Source organism: Silene latifolia, chromosome 2 (genome assembly GCF_048544455.1).
Source record: "Silene latifolia isolate original U9 population chromosome 2, ASM4854445v1, whole genome shotgun sequence".
Classification (NCBI taxonomy): domain Eukaryota; kingdom Viridiplantae; phylum Streptophyta; class Magnoliopsida; order Caryophyllales; family Caryophyllaceae; genus Silene; species Silene latifolia.
Window position 1 is genome coordinate 138,140,395 of NC_133527.1, and position 21,982 is coordinate 138,162,376.

The 21,982-nt window shown below is 38.1% G+C and overlaps 1 protein-coding gene across 1 annotated transcript; it reads left to right on the forward strand.

Moving 5' to 3' along the window:
* The first annotated feature begins 19,127 nt into the window (after positions 1-19,127).
* On the forward strand, positions 19,128-19,460 carry LOC141641374 (uncharacterized). Its single transcript, XM_074450039.1, has one exon. The coding sequence runs from the start codon at positions 19,128-19,130 to the stop codon at positions 19,458-19,460; it is 333 nt and encodes a 110-aa protein (XP_074306140.1).
* Positions 19,461-21,982: the final 2,522 nt, after the last annotated feature.

The following is a 21,982-nucleotide window of genomic DNA, read 5'->3' on the forward strand; positions in this document are numbered from 1 at the left end:
ACGATTATTTTGGTGTGATTTTGAAAAAGATTTATAGTGATTTTGGAAGAAGATTTGATGTATTGTTGGAGGATTATTTTGGTGTGATTTTGGAAAAGATTTATTGTGATTTTGGAAGAAGATTTATTGGATTTTGAAAAAGATGATATGTATTGGACGTGAATCCAATATCCAATCCATCCAATATGCTTCTCTATGCTTCTGAAATCAGAATTCACAATTTGGTGTATATTATAACTTAGTTTAACCATGAGCTGCCACATCATATTTGGTGGCTTAATATGATGCCATGTAAGCAGCCCACTTATGAGATTAATATATAGATTGATAGAAGGATCAAAGGGTTAAAAGTAAGAATGACGAGAGGGAAGGCATTACAAGAAGAAATCGCTCGAAAACCGAACCAAGGGTTGCTCCTTTGGCTCTGAAAATATGCTATATGGAACGGCGTCGAAAAAACAAATGATCTAGGATTTTGAATCACTCCAATAGGAGTCCGGATGAGAAAATGACGTCCGTTTTACAATCCGAGGTCAAACAAAGAAGTTGTTCAGGAATCCGCGCGTCCCGAGAAGAAGACGCCCGTCTTCTCAAGAAGACGCCCATATTCCCCCAAAGACGCCCGTCTTCCCCTATCTTTTTGCCCGAGTGTCTTGCTCCAAATCCGCCCGTCTTCCCCTGCTACAATCCGCCCGTCCCGACACCAATCCGCCCGGATTCCTTTACAGCAATTTTTGTGTTCTTCAAGCTCCGTGAAAGACGCCCTTCCTTCAAAAAAATACCGGCGTCTCCCTGCTCAAATCTCAAAAGTGTAATTACTAGTTTAGCCCTTAGTTAACCCTAATGCATCCACCTAATTTCTACTATAAATACCCCACTTGTAAATAATCAAGGGGGATCCCTTTTATCAAGCTCTCTTATTAGAAATTCCTCTTAGATTTGATTAGGAGTAGATTAGAATAGATTACTCTTTAATCTTTCCACAAATTACACATTAATCTCAACTTAATTATTGTTCAAGTTTATTATTCAAGTTTATTATTGGGTGTGAAGATTATTGGGTTTATTCGGCAGATTGACAACCTTCCATCAATCATCAAGTTCTTCTATTATTCTTTGCTTTATTGTTTGGATAATCTTAAGTTGGTATAATTCCTTTACTCTTTACTCTTTATTGTTCATTTCTTCATTCCATTATCATGTTTATACTTGTTGTGATGATTGACACCATTAATGACATGTTTCCCATGATAATGAGTGAGTAGTTATTTAGCTAGGATTAATGGGTAATTAGGGAAAACCAACATGGGATTGATTCATGCTTAATCTAATATGTTCACATGATTAAATTGCTTGCTTGTTGTGATGTCAACTTTATGCACATGTTATGTTTGATGAAATGCTAAGCCTATGAATCCTTGCATTTACAACCATCTCTTATCTACTCAACTTGACTTGTAAGATATAAACCAACTCGAGTCTTGTTAGACCATGCATAGAAGTTGAATAGGAGGAAAGTAAGTCGACTTGTAGGTGTTGTACAATCTAATCGATTCGGCTCCGGGACCCAACTCTTCCTATGAACCGTAAGACATAAACCAACTCAGTTCCTCCACAACACTAATTGCTTGCAACTTTGTAAACATATTTGTATGATCAACACCATGAATCCTTTATGACCCCATGATATCCTAGCACTTTTAATCAATTGTTTACATCTTTCCTTTTATTGCTTGTTTTACTCTATTGCTTTTATTAGCCTAGGACACAACTACAAACCCAAACAAATTGTGACACTAGCATAAATTGAGATAGATAGACTTAGAACCCAAAGCACACCGTCCTATGGATCGACCTCGACTTACCGCTAACTAGTTGTTTGTTGAGCATTATAAATGTGTTTGATTGGATGAGTGACGACATCACCCTACATCAAAATGGCGCCGTTGCCGGAGATGGTGCTATGTGATTAAGTTCTTGCTTGTTTATCTATTCTTAATTGTGCTTTAACCTTGAGGAACTTGTTCCTCAAGGATTGTTTTTACCGTTTTCTTGTAGTTTCCTTGTTTGTAGTTATATCTTTGTCCTAGTTATGATGATGACCGAAGGCTTGGCACATGGAGTATGTGCTGAATCTTTTGAGTATGACTACCATGGGTATGGGGAGTTTGTGGAGCAAGTTAAAACAAACCTACCTTACAACTCATACAATGAAAGTCCTAACCACTACCCCAACTTTTCTTACCAAAGCCCCCACATCCAACATCCACAACAACCACCCTCCCAAAACCCACTTTACAATCAATGCCAAATGTCATCCTACAATGAACACCCATACCACCAAATTCCCATGTACCCACAACAAGAGAATGAGCATAATCTTGACATGCAAAGTGTGGTTCTCCAAATGTTAAGGGACCAACAAAATCTCTTCATGCAAATGCTAGAAGAGAGCCAAGCTAGGGACAATGTTCTCAAAAACATTGTTACTAATGGTGAGAAGTTGGCAAATCAAATTGCCCAATTGGAAGCCACCCAAATGCTAAATGAAGAAGAAGGGGAAGATAATGAGGGTGAAGAAGAATATGGATGGCATTATGAAGCTACTCTTGTGAATCCCTCACCACCTCCTAAATTCATAAGTATTGAACACCCCATATTCCAACTTGTACCCAACTTTACAAACATTCATGATAGATGTGAATATGAAGATGTTACTTTTGAGGAAGGGGAGTGCTTGATTGATTATAGACCAAGAGTGGATGATGAATTGAAGCATGATGAAGTTGGAGAGGAGAGCAATGATGAATATGAATTAGAGGCCAATTATGAGACAAGCACTTTGTCTAAATTGCCTCATGTATCTAGCTCTCACACTAGCCTTGCTTCTCCAATTTGGGACACCTATGATGATGATGAGGAAGACCTCCCACCACAATTTCCCTCTATGACCCATGTAGAGGAAGTGTGCTCCCTTGGCACTTATGGGAGTGAAGGTAAAACTTGGAAAGAAGAGGTTGATGAATTTGAACTTGCTATCTTTGGAGAATTGAGAGGCCAAGAGGAAAACTATGATGTTGGCATCTTTGATCATAGTTTGGAAGAAATTGAAGCTCTTTTCTTTGGAAATGGTTCAAGTTCTAAGGAGGGTCAAGAAGAAAGTGAAGAAAATGAAAGCATGAATGACCTCAATGGTGAGAAGTTGACTCCTCCACATCTTATCCTTCAACTATCCCCTCATCAAAGAAATGAGAACTCTCCTTCTACTATTGAAGGATTGATGAATCAATGCTCTATCATCATAGAATTTGAAAGAGATGGTAAAGAGTGGAAGCCTCCGGATGAATATGGGCAATACTTCATACCTTGTATTGACAAGAATCATGGGCTTGTTGGTTTGAAGCATTGTAAGAAGCCAAGTGCCAAGGGCAAAGCAAATGGGAGAGTGTTTGGCAAGTTCTATTCCAAGCAAAGATGGGTAAACTACGTTTTGACATCACCAATCTCCTACTTATGCTTACATGAAGCCCATTCAAAAGCATTTGACCGGTTGTTGAGAGCATTAAGCAACATGGACAACATCAATAATCATGGCAACAAGGAATGAGTTTGGTGGAGTCCTCCCTCAAACCACCATTTGTAAGATATCCTTTCCTTTCACTTTGCATTACATTTACACTTGCATTTAGTTATATACATATATATTTAGCTTGCATTTGTATTATATTCCATATTGCATTTACATTAGCTAGTTCATATAGTATAGTTTGCATTGTATTATATCTCACATGATTCATGTAGTTAGTTGCATATAGACTAGAATTCATGCATAGTCACTAATGGCCAAACCTATTCATTTCTACACTAGAAATAGTGTTTAAATCGGTTTGGGGAGGTTTGATCATAAGTGACCATAGTTTAAAACATGCATCATATAATATAGTTTAGATTGCATTCATTTGTTATATATGTCATATAGAATTGCATTTAGTTAAAGCATGCATTCATTCATATCATATCATTGCATTTGTACTTTATTTCCAAAAAAAAAATCAAAAAAATCCAAAAATATGTTTTCCTTTTTATTCCTACTCCTACATGTACATTGAGGACAATGTCCAAAATAAAGTGGGGGATGGGAATTTATATTCCATACATCAAAATTGAAAAATTTCGAAAAATCACAAAAATATGTCCTTTACTTTCATACGATAAAAAACCATAAAAATTTGAAAAATTGAAAAAATCAAAAACATGTTCATTTCCTTTGTAGTGTAGTCTTGTATATATTGTTTTGTATATATTGTGTTTGTTCTATCCTTGTTCACATTGATCGACTATGCCACATCCGAGGCATAAGGATCATGAAGACCGCATGGTATGATCTTTCCAATCTCCTTTTTCCTCTTTATGTTAATGACTATGTGGCTTTATTTTGATTGATGCGGTATAACAATGTGAACTTAGGACTTGCATTTAGTTTATATGTCATATTAGTTTGTAGAATCACTTGCATTAGGATGTATATAATAGTTGCATCATGGCATATAGTTGCATTTAGATAAAATGTTTTGAAAAGTGCCTAATTGGGAACTTTGACAAGAGCAACTAAGCCATTACAAATACTTTTTCAACTTAAGACTTCGCCTACTAGAATGGTTGTAAAACACCCTAGATTGTGTCATACTAGTGTCTTTTGACCCATGACCCAAAGCCTAGTCAAGGGTTTGCATGTGAGTCACCTATTCAACCCCGTGATGCGATGTGGACTTGGTTAACTTGTCTAGGTGACCTTGATTGACCTTGTGGTAAGGCAACCCAAAAATACTTTCTATCGATAAGTTTGAAGTGCTCATTTCAAAACATTTGTCATGTGGAAGTAATTTATTGCTAAGGAAACCTTAAATTTTATGAAATGTTGAAATGTTGAGAAATTTAGTTGTTTTGATGGAGGCGTACCACTTCGATGTGCTTTGGAGCGGGATCCATTGAATTGGGCCCCCACACGGTTGTGAATTCGACTGCCCAGAGACAGAGTGACTATCACCCCGAAAAGCTATTGTCTAGAGGTTAACCGGTTGCCTAATAAGCGATTGGCGAAAGCAAAGGACACTAGCCCGGAAGGGAGAAACCCCATCTTAAATTTTTGAAATGTGAAAGTTAGATGAGGCCAATTTTTGAATACTAGTCATATCCACCCTTGTTTACAACGATTTGAGCATTTCATTCCCAAAAAGCCTTTTTGTCAAGCCACTTTGTCGAGCTTGGGACGATCCATGACCTTTACTTTTGTAGAGAATTCGAGACTTGTCATGTCATATGCTACTAGCATCATAGGGATCATCATTCCACCACCATCCGATCGCTGTTGACGAAAGCATTTGGAAATTGAGGACAAAAGTAGTCTAGTTTAACACCATTTGGAGGTGATTTAGTGCCATCCTCTTAGCCTTAGTAATTTGTTGAACTAGTATTTGTGAAGGATTACATGCTCTTAAATTTGTTCCTCTTTAGTGCCTCCGCCACTTGATGAGGAAGTGGCTATTCCTTTTGTAGATGCATCCATTATTTGATTTTGTGTGCTTAATGTTTGGATGTGTCGCCATTTTGGCAAGACCCACCTTGCCTTGCAACAAGGCATCCTACCTCATGGTTGCCTTGTTGTGAGTTGAAGGGGCGGAGTGAGACACGCTAATTGTCTCATATCGGTTATATTAGTAGGTTAGTTTAAATAAAGGTCTAGTTTTAGTCACCTCTTTACTCAGGACGAGTAAAGGTTCGGTTTGGGGATATTTGATGTGACCATTATTTGCGCACATTTAGTCCCCTAATTGAGCCTATTTTGCATACTATTATAACATTCTATGGCCATTTTATCCGTCAAAACCTTCCTATTTGCTTTTCTATCGCATTTCATATGTTTTGTAGAAAAGGAGATAATAAGGCGGAAATTCCCGTCTTTCGTGCATATTTGGAAGCTTATTGATGATATTAGATAGACTAGTATGAAGAGGAGGCAAGAATGATGACCAAAGATGTAGGAATAAAGTGTATATAGAAGGATCAAAGGGTTAAAAGTAAGAATGACGAGAGGGAAGGCATTACAAGAAGAAATCGCTCGAAAACCGAACCAAGAGTTGCTCCTTTGGCTCTGAAAATAAGCTAGATGGAACGGCGTCGAAAAAACAAGTGATCTAGGCTTTTGAATCACTCCAATAGGAGTCCGGATGAGAAAATGACGTCCGTTTTACAATCCGAGGTCAAACAAAGAAGCTGTTCAGGAATCCGCGCGTCCCGAGAAGAAGACGCCCGTGTTCTCAAGAAGACGCCCATATTCCCCCAAAGACGCCCGTCTTCCCAGATCTTTTTGCCCGAGCGTCTTGCTCCAAATCCGCCCGTCTTCCCCTGCTAGAATCCGCCCGTCCCGACACCAATCCGCCCGGATTCCTTTACAACAATTTTCGTGTTCTTCAAGCTCCGTGAAAGACGCCCTTCCTTCAAAAAATACCGGCGTCTCCCTGCTCAAATCTCAAAAGTGTAATTACTAGTTTAGCCCTTAGTTAACCCTAATGCATCCACCTAATTTCTCCTATAAATACCCCACTTGTAAATAATCAAGGGGGATCCCTTTTATCAAGCTCTCTTATTAGAAATTCCTCTTAGATTAGATTAGGAGTAGATTAGAATAGATTACTCTTTAATCTTTCCACAAATTACACATTAATCTCTCCTTAATTATTGTTCAAGTTTATTATTCAAGTTTATTATTGGGTAATTGAAGATTATTGGGTTTATTTGGAGATTGACAATCTTGCATCAATCATCAAGTTCTTCTATTATTCTTTGCTTTATTGTTTGGATCATCTTAAGTTCGTATAATTCCTTTACTCTTTACTCTTTATTGTTCATTTTTTCATTCCATTATCATGTTTATACTTGTTGTGATGATTGACACCATTAATGACATGTTTCCCATGATAATGAGTGAGTAGTTATTTAGCTAGGATTAATGGGTAATTAGGGAAAACCAACATGGGATTGATTCATGCTTAATCTAATATGTTCACATGATTAAATTGCTTGCTTGTTGTGATGTCAACTTTATGCACATGTTATGTTTGATGAAATGCTAGGCCTATGAATCCTTGCATTTACAACCATCTCTTATCTACTCAACTTGACTTGTAAGATATAAACCAACTCGAGTCTTGTTAGACCATGCATAGAAGTTGAATAGGAGGAAACTAAGTCGACTTGTAGGTGTTGTACAATCTAATCGATTCGGCTCCGGGACCCAACTCTTCCTATGAACCGTAAGACATAAACCAACTCGGTTCCTCCACAATACTAATTGCTTGCAACTTTGTAAACATGTTTGTATGATCAACACCATGAATCCCCTATGACCCCATGATATCCTAGCACTTTTAATCAATTGTTTACATCTTTCCTTTTATTGCTTGTTTTACTCTATTGCTTTTATTAGCCTAGGACACAACTACAAACCCAAACAAATTGTGACACTAGCATAAATTGAGATAGATAGACTTAGAACCCAAAGCACACCGTCCCATGGATCGACCTCGACTTACCGCTAACTAGTTGTTTGTTGAGCATTATAAATGTGTTTGATTGGATGAGTGACGACATCACCCTACATCATAACTCCCTATTAGTTGTATAATTAATTTATAATTAATAAAATAATTAGTTTGGGTTGTTTTACAGTCGGGTTTTACACAATTAATTACGTAAAGATATAAATAATGGGAGTTGAGTATAATTGATAAATATAATGGGTTTAGTTGTATAATTAGTTTATAATTAGTTGAATAATTAAAATAATAAAAGGAATAAACAAATAAATAAATAATTGAATTGAATTATAATATTTTGATTAGGTGACGGTTGTGAAAAAATTATAATCGGATCGGATTGCTTTATTTATTTGGATTGCTTGAGCTGCTTTATTGGAATCGTTTGCCAGGTAGGAATTTCCTACTCAACTCGGTTTTATTGTTCAGTGAATGAATATTTAAATGTGACGATTTATGAGGTTAAGGTTAATGTTGTGATTTATTAATGGAAATAGAGTAATTGTGTATGCTAAGATGTTGGTTGAGCAGTAAGACGGGATTGTGAGTGAGTATTTGATTGTTGGGAGTTGATTAATCAGTTGAGCATAACACGGAGGGTGTTACTGCCAGTTATGCACAGCGAGCAATTGTTACTGCCAGATGAGCATAGTAAGTAATTACTACTGCCAGAGATAGTTGAGCATAGTACGGAGGGTACTACTGCCAGGTGAGCATGGTACGCAAGTACTACTGCCAGTTGAGCAGAACACGGTGTTAAAGGAGTTGTGCTACTGCCAGTGACGTAAGTAAGTTGTACGGTTGAAGTGATGTGAATACGAAGGATGTCTATTTTTGGGTTGGATTATTATTGTTGTTTAGTTTATTCCTACTCAACCTCGCGGTTGACTGTCTATTCGTGAACACCTGCGGTGAACCATAATGGGAGCAGATTTGACAGGTACTAAAGATTAGCTGACTCGGGAGCATTGGGATGAGAGCTCGGCTTGGACCATAGTTGAAGTCTAGGTCACATAGAATATTAGGTTTGTTATTCACTACGTCGGAAAACCGAGATAGTAACAGTCCTATTTATTTGGGAAAGTCTAGCTAAAGGCTCCTGAATAAATGGGGGTGTTACACATACTCAGGACGAGCGTCTCAAAGCCTCGGCCGAGCGTCTTGGTGATGATATGCCCAGATTTTAACACAGTACGACTTCTTCAATTTCCAGCTTTCTCAGGACCCGCGTCCCGATGCCAAGATGCTCGGATTGTTGTCAGCACGAGCGGGTTCCCTCTTGGGACGCTCAGATCACCTGCATTTCCCACGGGCTCGGGTATGTATGTGGGGGTCTCCTCCTATTTGATCTTCTTCCTCCTTATTTGATAAGGGTGCTTCCCCACACTTGAATTGCTAAATCCTTGATTCATCAAAAGAGTTGGTAACACTCCCTCACCTACTCTCATGTCAAGAATCATGGTTTTATGTAGATGCAATAAAGATTAAAAATAATAAGTGAGAAGAGTTAGTATATTTACAAATGGTGATTTGGAGAGGACTCCACCAAACTCTCATTCTTGATGATCTTTTCATGGTGGGAGAGGCTCGAGGCAGATGACCTCAACTTCTCCGATGAATGCTCCTTCATAATATGGCTTCAACCTTTCGCCATTGACTTTGATTTTGTTTCCATCTTCCGATTTTATCTCAAAATCTCCATACTTTCCTACCTCGGTAATCACATAGGGGCCCATCCATCTAGAATTCAACTTCACGGGAAAGAGTCGATACCGGGAGTTGAATAGAAGGACTTTGTCTCCCTTGTGCAAGGCCTTTTGCTTGATTCTCTTGTCTTGAAGAAACTTTGTCCTTTATTTGTAAATCTTGGCATTTTCCTATGATTGTAGTCGGAATTCCTCCCACTCTTGGATTTGCATTATCCTCTTTTGGCTACTTAGCTTGAGATCAAGGTTGAGAGCTTTGATTGCCCAAAAAGCTTTGTATTCTAGCTCAATTGGCAAATGACATGCTTTTCCATAGACTAGTTTGTAAGAGGAGGCTCCTATGGGAGTCTTATAGGCCGTCCTATAAGCCCAAAGAGTGGCATTAAGCTTCATATTCCAATCCTTATGGGTCTTGTTAACAACCTTCTCAAGAATTTGCTTGATCTCTCTATTTGAAACTTCTACTTAACCGCTTTTTTGAGGATGGTATCCCAAGCCGGTTCTATGTTGACCACCATACTTTGCCAAAAGGGATGTGAGCTTCTTCTCATGGAAATGTGTCCCTCCGTCACTTATGATTGCTCTAGGGACTCAGAACCTTGGGAAGATTACTTTCTTAAGAAGTTTGGTAACCGTTTTGGCATCATCGGTTGGGGTAGCAATTGCTTCTACCCACTTTGACACATAATCAACGGCTACAATAATGTACTTATTTCCCTTAGATGACACAAATGGTCCTTGGTAGTCAATTCCCCAAACATCGAAAATTTCTACCTCCAATATTCCTCGTTGTGGTATCTCATTTCTCCAAGAAATGTTTCTGGTTCTTTGGCAAGGGTTACAATGGAGAATAAATTATCTAGCATCTTCAAACATGTTAGGCCAAAAGAAGCCCGATTGGAGGACCTTAGTAATAGTTCTTCGTGCTCCATGGTGTCCTCCATATGGTGATGAATGGCATCCCTCCAAGACAACTTGGACCTCCCATTGGGGTATGCATCTTCGGTAAAGTCCATCACTACTTTCCTTGTAAACATTGGGATCGTCCCAAAAGTATCTCTTTACTTCAAACCAGAATCTCTTTCTTTGATTGTAGTTCAAGTTTGGAGGAAGAACTCCTCCAACAATGTAATTAGCATAGTCGGCGAACCATGGTGTGGTGTGCTTCTCAAGTTGTGAATGAATGGCCATCAAAATATCATCGGGAAAAGAGTCATTGATTGGTGTTTCTTCCTCATTATCATGAAATCGAATTCTTGACAAGTGATCCGCTACCACATTCTCGGCTCCCTTATTATCTCTTATCTCCAAACCGAATTCTTGGAGTAGCAAAATCCATCTCAACAACCTTGGTTTTGCTTCTTTCTTTATCAAGATATGTCGAAGAGCACGATGATCCGAGAAAACTATCACTTTTGATCCAAGCAAATAGGAACGGAATTTGTCTAATGCATAGACAATAGCAAGGAGTTCCTTCTCGGTGGCAACATATTTCACTTGGGCGGCATCAAGAGTCTTGCTTATATAATAGATAGCATGCAAAGCCTTTCCTACCCGTTGGCCAAGAACCGCTCCAACGGCGTAGTTACTCGCATCACACATGATCTCAAATGGTATCTCCCAATTTGGTGGTTGGATGATTGGTGCCGAGATTAGTGCTTCCTTAATTCTATCAAAGGCTTCAACACACTCATTAGTGAATTGGAATTGGGCATCTTTAAGCAAAAGTTGAGTGAGGGGTTTCGCGATTTTTGAGAAATCTTTTATGAAACGGCGATAGAAACCCGTGTAACCGAGAAAGCTTCTCACCCCTCTAACATTCACGGGAGGTGGGAGTTTCTCTATCACCTCAACCTTGGCTTTTTCAACTTCGATGCCCTTTTCCGAGATTAAATGCCCCAAAACAATACCTTCATTGACCATAAAGTGACACTTTTCCCAATTCGAAACAAGACTAACATCCTCACATTTTTGCAATACAAGAGAAAGGTTATGCAAGCAAGAGTCAAAGTCTTTTCTATAAACGCTAAAATCATCCAAAAAAACTTCCATTATGGTTTCTAGGTAATCGGAGAAGACACTCATCATGCATCTTTGGAAAGTAGCGGGGGCATTACATAAGCCAAAAGGCATTCTCCTATATGCAAAAGTACCGTAAGGACATGTGAAGGTGGTCTTATGTTGGTCATCCGGGTGTATCGGGATTTGGAAGAATCCCGAATACCCGTCAAGGTAGCAAAATAATTTGTTAGAGGCTAGCCTCTCAAGCATTTGGTCAATGAATGGTAGGGGGAAATGATCCTTTCTTGTTGCGGAATTCAATTTACAATAGTCAATACACATACGCCAACCGGTGATCTTCCTTGTGGGTATTAGCTCGTTCTTATCATTTGTCACCACCGTGGTACCTCTTTTCTTAGGTACCACTTGAATGGGGCTAAACCACAAAGAATCCGATATAGGATATATGATTCCCGCATCAAGTAGTTTCATAACCTCCGCTTTTACAACTTCTTGCATATGGGGGTTTAGTCTCCTTTGGGATTGGATGGTAGGCCTATGGTTCTCTTCTAGTTGAATTCTATGCATGCAAAAATTGGGGCTTATTCCCTTAAGATTATCTAGACTATAGCCTATAGCTTTTTCATGTTCTTTTAACACATTAAGCAAGCTTTCCAATTGGTTCTTATCAATTTTGTCATTAACAATCACAGGTTTAGTTTTAGATTCATCAAGGTAAGCATATTTCTAATTTGGGGGAAGGGGTTTTAGAGTTGGAGTTTGTACCTCACTTTCTTCCATTCAAGATTCGCTAAGGACATGCTCCATTTCCATTAGATACTCCATTCTTATGGCATATTCGACTTGTTCCTCAAGCTCCTCATACCCATCATACTCAAATTCCATGACATATTCATCCGTCTCTTCTTCTCGTATGGTAGGATCTTCGGTTGCTTGTTCAACTTTTGTGGATTATGATGCTTCCTTATTAATGTCATTTATAAATAGGGATTGCTCATATGTAAGCTCCTTGCATGCTTGAGCGACTTCAAGTAGATCTACTTCCAATTCCCAATGCTTATCTTTGGCCTCACTTGCTTCTAAGGCTTCCAATGCTTGCAAATGGTCTTTAATGAGAGTAGTACACACATGGTCCTCTACACAACAATCTATAATATCCATCTTGTAAAGTACACTAAGAAGAAGGTGAGAAGTACCTTGAGGAAGTGCTCTCCCTCAAGGTAAATAAATACACAACTAAAAACAATTAATGAATATCAAATCAACTTAACACCGTCCCCGGCAAAGGCACCATTTTTTGGTCCGGTTTAAACTCGTCGTCAAAAGCTACCAACCAAAACAATATTTATAACTTCACAAACTACTCTTAGCAAAGAGGTAAGTAAAGGTCGGATCCCAAGGGACGGGTATTGATGTAGGATTCTCAATTGCAAATGATTGTGTCTTAGGGTGTCACAATTTGGGTTGAGATGGGAGATCAACTAAACTAATCAACAAGATGAAAGTAAATTAATGAAAACAAAGCAAGGTAAATAAAGGGGTTGTAAACAATTAATTAATGGCACTAGGGTGTCATGGGTTCATAGGTGATTCATGGGAGTTGATCATACAAACATGTTCTCGATTATATAGAAAGCACTTATTGTTGTGATGGGATCGAGTTGGTGTATAAGCTTAAAATCCCTAAGAATGTTTGGGTCCCGGGGCCGAATCGATTAGATTGTACAACACCTACAAGTCGACTTAATCCTTCCTATTCAACTATATGCATGTTCTAATGAGACTCGAGTTGGTGTATAAGCTTACAAGCCTCATTGAAAAGACAGGTGATGGGTAAAAAATACAAGGATTCATAGGCTCGCATTTCATCAAACATAACATGTGCATAAGTTGAAATCACAACAAGCAAGCAATTTAATTATGAAAACATATTAGATTAAGCATGAATCAATCCCCATGTTGGTTTTCCCTAATTCCCCATTAACCCTAGCTAAGGAAACTACTCACTCATGATCATGTTTAACATGCTAATAAGGTTGTCAATCATACTAACAAAGCAAAACATGATGAATAAATAAAAGTAATTAACAATAATTAAACAAGGTTAAGAGAGAATTATACCTATGAAGATGATTCCAAATAATAAAGCAAAGAATAATAGAAGTACTTGATGATTGATGGAAGGTTGTCTATCCTCCAAATAAACCCAAATAATCTTCTAATTACCCAAAATAAAGGAAGAACAATAGAGAAATTAAGGAAATATTAAGATGTGATTAATATTGAAAATTGTATTACAACTTGATTAAAGCTTGATTAAGGAATGATTAAAACTTGATTACTAATTGATGATAATCTAGTATGTACAAAGGGGTATTTATACTAAAGATTAGGTACAAGGATTAGGGTTACTAAGGGCTTAAATGACTATTAAGACCCAAAGAAAAGTTCAGGAAATGCTCCTCCCGAAAGAAATGAGCGGATTCTCATGCTAGTCCCGTGTTGATCTGCTCGTCCCGTGCTGAGGCACGGGTTATTCTGTTGTAGGATCCGATCGGATCCTGGGTGAGACGCTCGGCTCCTTGCGCTGCAATCCGCTCGTCTAGGGCACAAGACGCCTGGATCATGCTGTTGCGGGAAGCTCGGATTGTGCCTGATCCACTCGGATTCTAAGACAGTGTGCTTTTCTTCTTTTGCTCCTCAACAATCCGCAAGGATCATGTCGGGGATGGAAGGATCCTTTCATCTTTGCCCATTTCACTTTATTATCTACTTAGGCCTTCTAGTGTTGTCTTCTCTTTGATGCTTGGTCATTGGATGCGATCAATTTAGCTCCATTCCACCTCACAAATGCAAGGTTAGCGATCCTCTCCTACCAAGGACACATATCCTCAAAGAATACGCAAAATGGGAAACTAAAGATAATAAATAACCCAAGTTAGTGCTATAAAGCATAGGAACGAGGTTAATTCGGGGAATAAATGTGCTCAAATATGAGTCACATCAGTTATTTGGATTAGTATTTTTGAGAAACAGTTGTATTTTTTTTATTAGTTTTGGTTTGAACTTGTATCACTTTAAACATATTTAATAAAGTATGTTTCTTTATTGTCTATTTGATATACATTATCTCGGGTAACCGAGATGGTAGCATTCTCATGCCTTAAGTGGTCCTGGTAAGGCACTTGGAGTATGGGGGTGTCACAAAGTGGTATTAGAGCGACGATTTTGGAACCTGTAACTAATAAACCTAATTAACTTAGGGAGTCAAAATAAAATGAACCCGGGTAGGAGTTGTTAGGAGCTAATGAAAAGACTTAGGAGATGTCCTAAAGTCGCGAACTAGCCTTACAACTTTGAACCGGTCATTATGGGGTGTGTCTTGGGATCGTTATGTGTTTATCGAAGTATGTTGCATATCTATATAGAAATGTGTTATATGAATTGGTGGATGAATGTATATAGAGGATGGGGAATGTTGCGGTGAAAGGTGATTATTAACATGAGTATATGTGTTGATTGAATAACGGAATTGCATGATAGATGATTTCTAATGTGGCTTATTTCAAACATGTGAAATAGGATGTTGTTTGTTATACATACTCGTATGTTTATCGATTTATATATATATAGTTGGTTGTAAAGTAGTTGAGTTGAGCATGCGGGTAGTATACGAGTCATCATGACTCAATCGAGTGGGGGGCACTCAATCGAGTAGGTTAGAGACTCGATCGAATGGGTGTGACTTGATCAAGTGGGGTGTATATCGTTTCTGGATAGTGTACTATTTTTGGGCACTCGATCGAGTAAGTAAGGGGACTCAATGGATTGAGGTCAACTCGATCGAGTAAGTAGTGGGCTCGATCGAGTGAAGTTTTTAATGCTTTCTGGTCACATTCTGCAGTCGAGGCACTCGACCAAGTAAGTGGGCAACTCGATGGAGTGGCCTCAACTCGATCGAGTAGGTTGTGTTGCTTGATTGAGTAGGTTCTGCACAGGTCATATACGTGTTTGAGTTGTGGGATGTGTGTTTATGTTTACCTTTTCTCTTATATAGTTCAAAGATGCCGCCAAAGAGAAATGCGTTGTATGCTAGGGCTGAGATGATGAGTATTGATGAGATAGTTAAGATGCTAGAGCATCAAGACGCGATTACAGATGCTTTAAAGAAGTTTGGGAAGGATATAGAGGCTGGAGTGGATTTTGCTAAGATGAGTATCAACATCGCTCGTTTTAACCCAAAAGAGTACATAGGTACAGGTGCGCCAATCTTGCTTGATAATTGGCACAGAGAGATGGAGAATATTCTAAATGTGGTCCATTGCCCTGAGGACTTTAGTGTGGAACAAGTTGTGTTCAACTTGAGAGATGCGGCCGGAGAATGATGGGATAAGGTTAGGGAGAGTGATTTAGACCTATATGTGAAACAGGGGATGTCGGCTACTCCTTGAAGTGAGTTCAAGAAGGCTATGCGTCGAGAGTTTGTGCCGGAACATGTGCATAGCAAGTTGATAGAGAAGTTTGATGATTTCAAAATTACTCCAGATATGACGGTGGCTGAGTACTATCACAAGTTCAATGAGAAGTCTAGGTACGCAGAGGATATGGGGCTGGGTCAGGAGAACTTAGCGTTGAGGTTTGAGAAGGGTTTGACACTTCAGATCATGGAGAAGCTGCATGTAGGAGTCCTTACTGATGTTAAGGAAGTGTATGAGCGAGCCTAGAGAGCTGAGAGGTTGGTCGAGATGGCCAAGGAGAATAGGGAGAGAGGTTCTGAGAAAAGGAAGTCTTAGAGCGAGGGTGGTGGTCAGTCTTGTTACATGAGGGGAAACCATAACCAGGCGAGGGCTTACTCTTCGGGGTCAGGGTTTAGTGGTGGAGCTTCCTATGGGCGTGGCCGCGGTGGTGGTAGTAGCAGTTGGGGGATATCTTGCTTTAACTGTGGCGCTATGGGCTACAAGAGACATGAGTGCATCAGTGCTGTGGGCAGGGGTTTCCAGAGGCTATCTCTGAGGGTCCATCTTAGAGTTATGCTAGTAACAGGCCGGCTGGGTCATGGAACAATCAGGTGGTCAGAACAACAACAATAGTGGTGCTAACCGCAATGGCGGTAATTCATATTAGAGACCAGCAGCGAACAACAATCAGGGGTCGCCTGCTAAGCCATCTACTTCTGCTAGTACTGTCCAGGGAGGTGGACAGAAGACCAGTGGCAAGATTTTCATGATGGAGTAGAAAGCAGTTGAGGATGATGCTCGCGTAATCACGGGTACTTTTCATGTTAATGGTGTCTTTACCTTTGTTTTATTTGTTTCGGGGGCGTCAAAATCTTTTGTATCGCCGGGTCATGCTAAGATTTTGGGTTTGAGAGATTTTGAGTCTATAAAAGAGGAAGTTTTTATACCGTGGGGTGAGTTTGTATCTTGTGGGAGGTTGTATAAGGGTGTGTCTATGATAGTTGGGCAGGTTGACCTACCAGTGGACTTGTTATAGTTTCTTTTGGATGGTTTTGAGATGATAGTTGGCATGGATTGGTTGAGTAAGTATAAAGCTAGAATAGACTGTCACCAAAAGAAAATCTCTTTGAGAGGTCCTAAGGGAGTTAGTGTGTGTTATCGTGGGTTTGTTGTCAAACCCAAATTCAAAGTGATTGTAGCGTTGACATTGAAGTCTTATATGAGGAAGGGGTGTCCTTTGATCCTATGCCACATGAAAGACCATAGTATGGTGAGTTCGACAATTGATCTGATACAAGTGGTGGGAGAGTTTCCAGATGTTTTTCCGGAGGAGATACCAGGTCTACCACCAAAGAGGGAGATATATATCAGTGTGGAGTTGAAACCAGGACGAGAACAATCTCTAAGGCCCCGTACCGCATGGGTCCTAAGAAGTTAGAGGAGTTGAAGAAACAGCTGGATGATTTGATCGATAAGGGATATATTAGACCTAGTGTATCACCATGGGGAGCACCAATTCTGTTTGTGAAAAAGAAAGATGGGAGTTTGAGGTTGTGCATCGACTACAGAGAGTTGAACAGGGTTACAGTGAAGAATAAGTATCCTTTGCCAAGGATAGATAATTTGTTTGACCAGTTGGACGAGGCAGCGGTCTTTTCTAAGATTGATTTAAGGTTGAGTTACCATCAGGTGAAGATTCGGGATGAGGACATATCGAAGACAGCTTTTACATCAATGTATGGACACTATAAGTATGTTGTGATGCCGTTTGGGTTATCTAATTCACCTGCAGTGTTTATGGATTCGATGAACCAGGTCTTCAGTCAATTTTTGGATCGATTTGGGTATATACAGATGCTTCAAAGAATGGTTTGGGATGTGTGTTGATGCAGAACGGGAAAGTAATTGCCTATGCTTCTAGGCAATTGAAGCCTTATGAGGAGAACTATCCGACACATGATCTGGAGTTGGGTACAGTTGTGTTTGCTCTCAAGATTTGGAGGCACTATCTTTATGGGTCAACCTTTATGGTGTTTTCAGATCACAAGAGTCTTAAGTACATCTTTACTCAAAAGGAGCTGAACATGAGACACAGGAGGTGGATGGAGCTGATAGGGGATTATGACATGGATATTATATACCATGAAGGGAAAGCAAACGTGGCTGCAGATGCGCTGAGCAGGAAGAGTATGCATTCTTTATGCACAGCTATGTCTTTGATGAGGTTGAGAGATGAGGTGGGGAAGATGGGGATACATATGATACAAAAAGGGGATGCTAGAGGGGACTTAACAGTGAAGCCATATCTTTATGATGATATTCGCAGGAAACAGGCTTTGGACCCTAAGATTGAGGATTGGAGAGCTGGAGTAGAGAAAGGGACAGTGTCTCGGTTCTCTATTCATACAGATGGCGGTGTGAGATTTGAAGGCAGGTGGTGTGTTCCTAATGATGAAGAGTTAAAAAAAGTGATCATGGAAGAGGCCCACTGCACACCAAATTCAGTATATCCAGGCGGTGACAAGTTGTATAAAGATTTGAAGAAGACTTTCTGGTGGCCTGGGATCAAAAAGGAAACAGCTGAATTTGTGGGTCGATGTTTGATATGTCAGGGGGTTAAGGGAGAGCAGTGACGACCACAAGGTAGGATTCTGTCTCTTAAGGTACCTGAATGGAAATGGGAGTCTCTCTCTATGGATTTAATAGTGGGTTTACCGAAGAGTCAACAGGGTAACAACATGATATGGGTGATAGTTGACCGGTTGACCAAGTCAGCTCACTTTGTTTCGATGAAAGATACTTAGACCAAGATACAGTAAGCTTTGGCTTATAGGAAACATGTGGTTCGTTTGCATGGGGTTCCTAAGGATATAGTGTTAGATAGGGATGCGAGGTTCATATCACGGTTTTGGAGAGAGTTGCATGAGTTGATGGGAACTACTTTGAAGGTGAATACTGCTTTTCATCCTGCGACAGATGGACAAACAGAGAGGACCATCAAGACTTTAGAGTATATGATGCGAGCTTGTGTGACGGAGTTTGATGGTAGCTGGGAGGATAGGTTGGATCTGATTGAGTTTTCTTATAACAACAGTTATCACATGAGTATTGGGATGGCACCGTTTGAGGCTTTGTATGGGAGGAGGTGTAGGAGTCTCATTTGCTGGGATGATATAGCTGATGCAGTGGTTTTAGGACCAAAGATGGTACAGGAGATGATAGAACAGGTTAAGCTGATCAGGCAAAAGATGAAAGCGACCTAGGATCGACAAAAGAGTTATGCATACGTACACCGTTGTGACATAGAGTTTCAGGTTGGGGACAAGTTTCTATTGAAAGTGTCTTCTATGCGTGGGGTTATGAGGATTGGTAATAAAGGGATGCTGAGTCAGAAGTTTATCGGACCATATGAGATTTTGGATCGTGTGAGTGAGGTTGCTTACAGGTTAGTGTTACCAGCGGCTTTGGATAGGGTGTATAATGTGTTTCATGTGTCTCAGTTACGGATGTATGTGACCGATCCTTCACATGTGTTAGAGGTGGAGAACATAGAGTTGGATGAGCCCTTGTCTTATCTTAAGGTGCCAAAACAGATTCTTGATCGCAAGGTTCGGAAAACTAGGAATGGGGAAACTGTGACACCATATGTTTTAAGTTTATTTTGTGATACATTTTCGTGATTTGAGTTAATTTGTGATACATTTTGATAAGTATGATAATGATTTTGATTAAGAAAGTTAATTGTGTTGCAATGATAATGAGTTGAAATGGCATTCAGATATATTGATGGTTTTATGAGCCTTTTGTAGCATTTTTGGGTGACCTTCGGGACGAAGTTCGTTTTAAGGAGGGAAGTCTGTAATATCCCGTTATTTAGTAAATGTGATATTAATAATTTATGTATTTTTAAATAATTAATTACAGCAATTATAACTAATAAATCAAAACAAGACGAGAAGTATAGTAAAATAATAAACGAGTCGGGAAAGGAGATGGGTCGAGTAAATTGGAAGTGTAAATGGGTCAAGCTTGTGTAGTAGTTGTATAGCCCATGGAGAATAATAAGAAATAATAATAGTAATCGTATTTCATATAATAAAAATAAACGGTGATTATGTTATAATATAAATATAAATATTAATAATATGGTAAATTGCATATAATAGTATAATAATAATAATAATAATAATAATAATAATAATAATAATAATAATAATAATAATAATAATAATAATAATAATAATAATAATAATAATAATAATAATAATAATAATAATAATAATAATAATAATAATAATAATAACAATAATAATAATAATAATAATAATAATAATAATAATAATAGTAATAATAATAATAGTAATAATAGTAATAATAGTAATAATAATAATAATAATAATAATAATAATAATAATAATAATAATAATAATAATAATAATAATAATAATAATAATAATAATAATAATAATAATAATAATAATAATAATAATAATAATAATAATAATACTCCCTCCTATTCATCATTTTCTTCCCTATTTCTTATTCAGATTATTCGCGTTTTCTTCCCTATTTCCTTTTTTGGGTTGATTTGTGTGATCCAAATTAAATTACAGGTGGGACAGTGTATTTTGTGTGGTCCAAAATCACTTTCTTATTTCTTGTGCAAAAAGGAAAGGGGAAGAATATAGTAAATAGGAGGGAGTAATAATAATAATAATAATAATAATAATAATAATAATAATAATAATAATAATAATAATAATAATAATAATAATAATAATAATAATAATAATAATAATAATAATAATAATAATAATAATAATAATAATAATAATAATAATAATAATAATAATAATAATAATAATAATAATAATAATAATAATAATAATAATAATAATAATAATAATAATAATAATAATAATAATAATAATAATAATAATAATAATAATAATAATAATAATAATAATTGTTAGGCCCAGATTAACCTGGCCTGACCATAACCTGGCCTGGCCTTACAAGGCTGATTGAAGAAAACAAAGACCGGACAAATCTAACTATTATTTAGTTGAAGAATATTACGGCAAGCAGGCTACTAAAACCTGGAAGAGAAGCCTGATGGTCAGTATAGAATAGCTTGGCAGATTATTAAAGCAGGCTGGATTAAGAAGATAAACAAGAAATACAGTTGTATAAGTCAAATAACCGTGTCCTATTCTCAAGGAAGACCAAGACTAATTATGGGACTACATCATCCATGAACTTAGATGTGCAAAAGGGGAAAAAGGCTAAGAATCAGTTGGAGAAGAACCAGTCAACCGAATTAATAGGGAATGCGCCCTATTAATCCGGCAACAACCCCGACAAAAGAGAAGAACGTTGGAGATCAATACAACGTTCATGATTATGACTATAAATATTGTGATCTAGCATTTGTAAATTCATTCATCAATATAAGATTACTTCACTACTTGTTATTTTACGATCATCCAATTACCAAATTTGTATTCAGTTTATTCAAATAGCATAAGCATTATTCTTTTCATATAGTTATTCTTTGTAATTCATTTATAAATACTCCAAACATATAGAGCTAGATACCCATCTTATTTCTCAATCAAGCCGGACCCATTCAGGGAAAATCCTGCTAAAACAATTGGCGCCCACCGTGGGGCATCTAGTTCTTCAACCAATAAAATTCTCCTTATCATCTTTCATTTAATATTCACACACAAAAATGGTGGAAATCACCGCAGAACAACAATTAGCGGCTGCCCTGGCCAAGATCAAAGAATTGGAAACAATCCAAGAGAAGGCAGCTCAGGCTGAAGCAGAAATCAATAGGCTGAAGGAATCTGAGTCTAGCCTGAAAAAGAAATTAGAAAATCAGGCTTCGGGTTCCGGGACCGATTCGAACCAGAACTCCATTCTCATCCATTATCAAAAATATAGACTTCTCTAATTTTGGAACCCCGGAGAAGGATACATTATCCGGCACTCCAACCGTTCCCAATGATGAGACAAACAAAACTGAAGCAGCAATAATGATGGCTATGCTTCAGGAAATCCAAAAACTCCACAACAAAATAGAAAATATACCCGGAGTGCCGGACCACGTGGTCAAGTAAAAGTTGATGACTTTGCAGATTCACCCTTTGCAGATGAAATTGCAAAGATTGATCTTCCCAAGAAATTTACTGTTCCA

What these genes read in the sequence shown, in the direction of transcription:
- LOC141641374 (XM_074450039.1), top strand. Translation starts at nt 19,128, where the DNA reads ATGCGTGGGGTTATGAGGATTGGTAATAAAGGGATGCTGAGTCAGAAG.